General features: G+C 37.4%; 1 protein-coding gene across 2 annotated transcripts; it reads left to right on the plus strand.

Annotated features, from left to right (window-relative positions):
- Positions 1 to 1312: 1312 nt before the first annotated feature.
- edaradd (EDAR-associated death domain) lies at positions 1313 to 8699 on the plus strand. 2 transcript variants are annotated; one of them, XM_056768016.1, is made up of 7 exons: positions 1313 to 1616; positions 2801 to 2874; positions 5401 to 5459; positions 5899 to 5950; positions 6294 to 6364; positions 6736 to 6787; positions 6893 to 8699. In XM_056768016.1, the coding sequence occupies exons 3-7, from the start codon at positions 5457 to 5459 to the stop codon at positions 7267 to 7269; spliced, it is 555 nt and encodes a 184-aa protein (XP_056623994.1). In that variant the 5' UTR covers positions 1313 to 1616; positions 2801 to 2874; positions 5401 to 5456; the 3' UTR covers positions 7270 to 8699. The 2 variants fall into 2 exon arrangements, with proteins under 2 accessions (XP_056623994.1, XP_056623993.1); XM_056768015.1 differs by lacking the exon at positions 2801 to 2874.
- The last annotated feature ends 214 nt before the right edge of the window (positions 8700 to 8913 follow it).

Consider the following 8913-nt stretch of genomic DNA (forward strand, 5'->3'; position numbering starts at 1 on the left):
GAACACTATGTTGTCACTGCTCTGTCGTGAACTGTCATTATATGAGTGGAACACTATTCTATGCTGTCAGGATTCTATAAGTGAAACACTACTGTGGACTTGTCAGTTCTATGAGAGGAACACAGTTCTATGCTGTCACTGCACTGTAAGTAGAACACTACTCAACGCTGTCAGTGTTCTACAAGTATAACACTATTCTGCACTGTCCGTATTCTATGAGTGGAACACTATGTTGTCACTGCTCTGTCATGAACTGTCATTATATGAGTGGAACACTATTCTATGCTGTCAGGATTCTATAAGTAAAACACTACTGTGGACTTGTCAGTTCTATGAGTGGAACACTGTTCTATGCTGTCACTGCTCTGTAAATAGAACACTATTCTAGACTGTTACAAATGAGTTGTCATACAGGCTATATCTTAGCCAAAAGTGTAAGGTTTTGACTCAAATGTCTACTCTCACGAGCAGTATGCGTTTTTCGACCAGCAGTCATTTTGTACGTTGCTTCTTTTTTCCAACTCAATATAATCACATTTTTCCCACAGATTTTGTGCAAACAAGTGAACAACATAACACAAACAAATGCAAGGCTACATACCAAAGGCAGTTCAATAGCTTTTTATAGACCATACTTTATAGGTTTGTAGAACATACGTTAGGCTTGTGCTTACAAACAATATTTCCCGACTTCATTGAAAAGGTACATTGATCACTGAACTAAAAAGTGTGACATATATAGCTTACTTAAAATGCACATAGCTCATGTTGCAACAAAACATGTGCAGAAAAGTACAGAAGGTGTTCAACCGTGTGGCTTTAGCGGCCCTCAGTGGTTGTTTTAGAAAAGCAACTAAAGTAAAAGACTCGGACAAATTGTCATTGCAGTCACTGGATTACACACATATTTGGTCACAGTTTACTGGCGGATATATTTAACTGACTGAAACTGCAGCTTGTTGTAATAGGTCAGCTGTATCGTTTCATGACGTGAAAAATAGTAATATTTTTGAACAATATTAACATTAAGTGAAAGCATACTGTTGACTTTATTTAGTTATGTTCGCTTAGAAATAAAGAAATAAATCCCATACATACCTTTTGTAGGTGATACGTTTTGTATGACCGCATACATGATTATTATACATGTTATTACTATTATCAATAATAATAGCCCTACACTTAACAACTTAATAACTTAACACATTTACAACGGGGTATTTTCAGTTCATACGTATGAGGTCAAATGATCTTATCTCTATCCTATGCTGATCGGGCATCTACGCAATTTCCTTGTGTGGGAGCTGAGATCTCGATGCGTTCCGCTCACTATTAGCTCTAGAGGTGCGTCAGCAATCGCGTGTGCGTAAAGTGGAACCCGACATGTAAATGTTTATCTATTTTTTATTTACTCTGTAAGAAAAGTAAGATTTGGCCGGTTGGAGTGGATCTGTCTGGGCATCTGTGCAGAGAAGCGCACAAAGGTGAAGGAGAGTTAAAACGCCGACTTCAAACAACATTTCCCGGCTTGTGTAAAGGACACAGTCCATATTCTCCTATGTACGGAACAATCTTTGAGAACATGACTAGTTTGAAGGCGTATAGTGAGCCGTATGGTAAGTTAAACCTACTTGAACGTGCTTTTTTTGGGTATAGTTTGATTCGTCATTTACTTTGCATGTCTTTTGGAATAAATAAACCTTTGTTTGTATATCTTTGGCAATGAATAAGCTTTGTTTGTGTTTACTTTTAATTTACTAAAGACTGTTGATGAGAAACACGGATGAAAAGTACTGGGTCTGTTTATATTTAAATAATAAAACTTTTAAATAACAGTTCCATAATGCATATCCAGGTTGACTTTTGGCACTTGTTAGCTTCATGTGGATGCATTGTAACTTTGTTACTTTGTTGCATTATAAAACGTCTCGTTTTTTTGACTTGTAGTTATTTGAAAAGTTTAAAGCCTATTGCAGTTTTTGTGTCTAGCTTTGCTGGCATATGGGTGGCCATGCATGCAGAAGATCCATGCAGAAGGGTTTTGCCCTGCAGGGCTACATTATGATGTGGTTTACATTTTATCTCTTCAAGTTCATGCTGCGCATGCAGGTACATGCTCTCTGCATTCCCTTGCTAAGCAGAAACAGTCATGAATGGATTCAGGCTGCACAGGTTTGGATTCGTCTACAGTTCTGAATGAAGCAAGTGCTGATTATTCTCTGTATAATGTTGCCACATTAGTTGTCCGGGGACGTAAAGTTCATTTCTCTGTCATTCTAGAATCCAGTAGACATTACAATAACACATAGCAAGAGTTTTGTCAGCTCTAAAAGTAACTGTTTATGTTATCATTTTCAGTGGTTATGTAAAATAGATAGAAGTATGATACGAGAAGCAAAATTGCTTTTAATGAAATAGTTTTTTTTATTGTCTAGATAACATCAACTTGCGGGGCTAGGTGCTCTTTTCTATTTAGGGTTTGTATCAGAGTTTAAAATGTGTGACGTTTGCATGCACAAGATTTTCCCGGTCTGTTCTTGTGTTAGTCAATGTGAGAAAAGGGGCATCTGACGGCCTACATTCAGTCGCTTTATTAGTTGATGGGGTTTCTTAGGCATTACCCTTTATTTCATACCGCATTACAGAGAATTCAAGTTCTGTTTTAATGAAGGAAAGTTATCTTCACGGAAGAATCTCTTAAAACCTGTAAATGCTGTATACCTTTCATGTGAAGTAGTTAGGGTTGTCACTGTGTTTGTGAGTGTAAGAGAGTGAGGCTCACATCCTTTTTTTCACACAGGTTTGCCACTTGAAACCACATGTAACTAAGTTTCCTGGAAGACCTGCTTATGATTGACAGCTAGTGAAAACTCTGTGAGCATTACTTTTTACGTTAGAAATCATATTAAGAGTTGCATTATAATGTTAAAGATGCCATGCATTGTGCAGATGTTAAAGCTGCTAATAAAGAAAGCTTGCATATTGTGAAATTTTTAATAATAACTGCTTCTGGAATGAGAAAAATAACGGAGAGCAGCAGAACTTGATTTGGCTCATTGAAGTGATTGGATCATTAGTTATTGGACGCCATTGGACATCCATCCACGAGGCCGAGATGTACGCCATGTAGAGAGTATTGTAGATGTTGTTTGGAGGGGAAGCTTCATGTTCCTGGTTACCAATTATGAGGGCACATCAATTTCCTGTAGCTCAATGGCACTAGCAACGCCAAGGTGATGGGTTCGAACGCAGGGACTGGACATACTTAGACACAAATGTATAGTATAATACAATTTAAGCAGTTTTGGTTAAATGCATAAATGCCGTTCCAAATGCATAAATGTGAACTAAAAAAAGTAAATAAATAATTTATAATAAACTCTAAATAAATAAATAAAACGCTTTCCTGTAGGTCAGTGGTAAGAGCATCGCGTTAACAACGCAAGGTCGTGGGTTCGATACCAGGGTATAAATGTAAACGCAAATATTATCGTTTTTTCATAAGGGCTGGCTGCTTTGGATGAGGTTATATAACCGTCATTCATGTTTGTCTATCAAATCTGAGGTGACAAACTTTTTATTTATCTCACACTGATGATGTCTGATGCTTCTGACATCATGTGTGTTACTAGAATAAACTTGGTTACTGATCCTTGGTTAACATGTCCTGTGTTTCAATCTAAGTAATTCATCTTGTGTGGTCAGGTTTTAAGATTATTCATCTTGATAATTAAAGAATTATGATAATGAAATGTATAATAAAAGTGTTTATATCTTCATGTCGACAAGCTTTTTACGTTGACATTTGAGCTACAATCATTTAGCAAAAATGTCTAATTGTACATGCTTTAGTACCCTTACAGATATTTCAGCCCCTTAAATCAAGTGAAACATTTTATAATATCAGTTTACAACACACACAGAGTTGCAAAACACACACGCATACAGAATCTCTCACTTCCTTCTTAGTCATTGTGACTTAGCCTTTTTTTAATTTTTTCTCCTCCGTTTCCGTTGTCATACGAACACTGAGGAAGGAAGTTTATTTGAGAACTTTTGCTTTTATTTTCAACAGCCCTTTTCATAATACACATGGTTTCGAAGCAGACAATCATATTGAAGTGAACGCAGAATCCCTGCACATCCTTTGTGTCTGGTACCTGTGTAAAATAGCATGCATTTTTTTGTGTCTTTATTTTATTATAGACTATAAATGATGTGATCCAAATGTCACATCAATATATATTTTAACAATTTACATTACGTTAACTCATTACGTTAAAATAACAAAGTGTATTGTTTTAAAATAGTATGTTGTAATGATTTGTAAAGCCAGTTTGATTGAATTTAAAAGTTAAGGGGTGCTTTCCCAGACACCCGGACTTGTCTAGATTTCAAGGAGTTAAATTACAACATTTAAGTAGTTTATACAAACATGCCTTACATAAAAACATGACCTGTTTGCATTTTTCAAACAGTAGCTCTGATGTTTTTTAAGATATGTCTGTACTACAAGCTGTTTTCAGTTTAGACAGCTCTAACATCGAGGTCTAGTCTTAAAGGGACAGTTAACCCAAAAATAAAAATTCTGTCATCATTTACTAAAGAGTTGTTCCAAATCTGTATAAACTTATTTGTTGTGATGAACACAGAGAAAGATATTTGTAAGAATGCTTTAATCAAACGTAAGTTCTTGGCCACCATTGATTATTTATAGTCAATTTATACAGTTTAATTTGTACAGATTTGGAACAATTTGAGGGAGTAAATGAAGACAGAATTTTCATTTTGCGGCGAACTGTTCCTTTAAGCCCTGTACAATGTATTTGTGTCTGGAAAATAATAATAAATCATTTTTAGTTCCACAGTCAACAATTATATTTGTTCATGTGAATTGGTAAATGTTTGCACATCCCCAAATCTCCATATTAAATTAAATTGTGTTAAAGGGATACTTCACCCAAAAATGAAAATTCATGAAAAACCTGTATACATTTATTTGTTCTGCTGAACACACGGGAAGATATCTGGAAGATTGTCAAATCTCACCCCCCCCCCACAATTTACTCCCATAGTATTTATCTTCCCTACTATGGCAGGTACCATTTGGTTGGGTGAGATCTGACATTCTTCGAAATTTCTTCCTGTGTGTTCTGCAAAACCAAGAAGTGTATACAGGTTTGAAACAATCATCAAACATTTTATGTATAACAAAACAACTTCACCGTATTTGCCTATTACATGCGCCTATATATGTATTTAACTTTGTACTTCACACCTCTATTAATGCTAGATCAAAACAAGTTGCTTTCTATCAGTTAGATTATTTCTAGCATGCCACTGTGACGTGTTGTTTCCAACGATACTGATAGTTGATATCTTTTTGGGTTTTTTTCATAGGAAGAGTGGGTTCTGAACCAGTAGAGGACACTGACCCCAGCACCTTTGTTACAGAGATGGTATGTTGTCTCTTCTCATACAGGAACGTGTGACTGCTATAGACTTTGTGTTGTTATGACACACTACATGAGTTGTAAACCTTGATTCCTTTAATTCAGCAATCAAACAGCCCAGATTACATCTGTTGGACGATTTTCATAAATGATATGAAAATACTGTTGATATAAATTCTTTCTAGTGGGAGAGGGGGGGGGGCATTGAAATGCATTGTGTTCTATAAAGCCTTCTGATAATTCTCAGATGTTTGTTCTAGCACGACCTCTGCTCATTTGTCTATGTGTCTGAAAGATTCTCTTTTCCTCCTGGTCGCACAGTTTGCCCATCCTCTCTTAAATCTGCCTCTGCACGTAGAATGAGAAACAAAGCTGTATTGTCTTCTGTCACTGATACACATGTGTGTGATGTTTAATCTCACCTGTGCTTATTAATGGTTTTCAGTCGCTGAGATCGAATTACCCTGTTCAGGTCACTGATCCACAAGATATGAGAGGTATTTTTCGTCATTTTATTATGTTGCTGACTGTTTATAGTGGTAGTGATTGATGTCTAGAGTGTTTGTTTTCGTCTCAAATGATGCAATTTGTTTAATTCTAGTTATTGATTTATTCATGTGGTTTATTCAGCCGCCTAGACATCTGTATACCTTCCCCTAAAAATGTATTTCCTGTCAGTTTAGCATTCGATCATTTCGATGATGCTCAGGTATTGAGAATAGTGACCTTTTGGTCAGCCTCCACACTTTCCATATAGTTGTATTTGAGAGGACACAAAGACAAAGTTTGGATAGCAAACAGCAGATCTTTTGATCGATTCTGATCTCTGCTTCACTACAGATCCTGTGACACTCCAGCTCAGCTCCTTTCCCGCTGGTTACCTGACTTCATCTCCGCACAGGATACAACATGTGAGTCATGTGATCTTTGAGTGGTCTGACATCATTCCTTTACATATTGAGTGAGTTAGGTCCGGTTGAGTTCCAACAGCGCTTGCGGATGTCACGTACATATTTATGACAGGGCGTGTATTTATAGATGTACACCACAGGTTGTGTCGTACTGCTTCTTGAGCGGTTGTGAGATGTGGGTTGCTTAGGAAAAATGTGGTTATTGTGTAAATGCCAGTGTAAAAGACATATGATTCCACTCCTTTGGGCTATTCCCTTTTGATATGTCAGATCTCAGTTCCGTTTTTATTAAAGTGATGGATTCGCTTATTGTTTAAGAATTTAGTTTATAATTTAGTTTATGTAACTTAAATATCACTCTTTATCCACAGCCTGTGGAAAATGATGGGAGTGATTTTTCACCGTCAGCTTCTGTTTCATCAGGTATTTACCACTAATGCAGACTAAATGGTTGCTCATTTTTATTATCCCTGCATCATTCTCTTTGACATTATATGCGACTGCTTTGCTTTTTTTTCCGCTCTCTAGACTTCAGTAAAGACCATAGGCCCTGTAAGGAGTGTTCTCGTTCTGCCCCTCCACCCAAAATAAGCGACCTGATGAACGACGAAGACCTTCTGTACACCTTGCGGTTGAAGCTGGACCCGGCTCACTGCACCGTCAAAAACTGGAAGAACTTCGCAAGCCGCTGGGGGATGAGCTACGACGAGCTCACGCTTCTAGAGCAGCGCTCACACGGCTCCACCTATCACAGTCCCACGCAAGAGTTCCTCATGCGTTACAACCAGAAACTTGTCACAGAGCTCACCGAACTCTGCCAGACCTACCAGCGCATCGACGTGCTCAGACTGCTCCAGAGATGGATGGAGAACGACTGGCCCTCGCGCTGGCAAAAAGCCCATTAGCTGGGATTAGTGAAAACTGTAACTAGACTTCTACAGGGAAAAGTGTTCCTTGAATCACAGAGTGAGTCAGAACACGCACCACTGATGAGTGGTCCAGCAAAAATTGGGTTTACAGGGTTGTAAACTGGATGTTTTATTGCTAGGGGTATTTCAGAATGCAGGGTTAACATACCGGGATATCGAACTTGGTTCAAGGAAACCGATTCACGGTTAATGCAGTCAGAAGTGACATGGAAGAGAGTTTACGGTGAACACAGAAAGATGTTCTAAACGGAAACGGACGCCTAAAAGTCTTTAAAAAAACATAAAAAAAGGGGGCGGAATCCGGTATGATTACACATGATGTGACAAAAACAACAATTCCATCGAATAAATAGCACTTAAAACATAAAGCTAATGTATGAAAAAAAAGGTTACAATTACATCACACCTTATCTGTGATGTGTTTACAGGCTTACTCCGAGGCGGTTGAGTTGCTTTCTGGAATACCCCCGATATCTAAATAAAGCAGATAATGGTTTCATGATAAATCATGTCCAACAAGGTTGGAGCGATGTTTAACAAATATATGGAGTGATCAAGCAACACATCAGTATGTGCTATACTTGTATGGTATTTAATTTATTTTTATTGAGTCATCTTTACCTATGGAGTTATTAGTTGTTTCATGAAGTGTTACTCTTTGTGGTGTTGAGTCGTACTCAAGATCCAAAAATGTTTTGAGATAATTTTATTCATGTGGTCATGTCTGCTCCTGTACATCATTGAATACATCACAAAGTTACATGGCCGCAGAGATGACATAGAGATTTGCTATATTTAATGTTCAGTAATCATGTCCATTTCATCTGGGATCACTCTTAATGTGATGTACTGTAGAATTTTTTGACATTGCAATATGTCATGAAATAGCTATTATGAGAATTCATGTGATTTGGTGGATTTAATGGTTTGGTAATTGGCTGATTTAATGGTTATTAGGGGTTCTTTAAGTGGCCAGAAACATAATTTCATATATAGTTCACACCATCGTGTCCATCTATGTTAATTGCCCCATTGTACTGCAGCATGATATTTGGTAAGAATGGCACTTAAACTTAAATGTGCTGATATCTCCAGTGTCTCTGGGAAAGAAGTGGTCCAAGAGCTGTAAAACTGCACTAACCAATGCATTTCAAAGTTTTTTTTAAACACATGATGGTTTTAAAATTCATGGTTGGGCTTTCAAAATTATGGTTCAACATTATCTACAAGTACAGGTGTAGGTTGAGAGCACATCACCTTTTTTGAACAGACTCCTTTAAAACATTTTGCTTGGGTATTCTGCCCTGTACAGCAGTTTTTGATTCTCTGTGTCAGAAAGTTAAAGAAAGCCATATCTGTTTGTTTGCATCGGGGCTTTTCTTTGTTTAACAATAAAACATGCTGTATCTGAATACATATCGTAAAGCATATCTATAGTTTCAAATACTTTTCCTTAAAGGTCCAGTGTATAAAACATAGCAGCATCTAGTGGCGAGATGGCGAATTGCAACCAATGGTTCATTCCACCCCTCCCTTTCGAAACAATATGGTGGCTGACACCGATAATGTCGTTCCGTTTCTTTGCTGGAGGAGATAACGTATTTATGAAACAGTCTGTAG

This window comes from Triplophysa dalaica, chromosome 15 (assembly GCF_015846415.1).
Source record: "Triplophysa dalaica isolate WHDGS20190420 chromosome 15, ASM1584641v1, whole genome shotgun sequence".
NCBI lineage: Eukaryota > Metazoa > Chordata > Actinopteri > Cypriniformes > Nemacheilidae > Triplophysa > Triplophysa dalaica.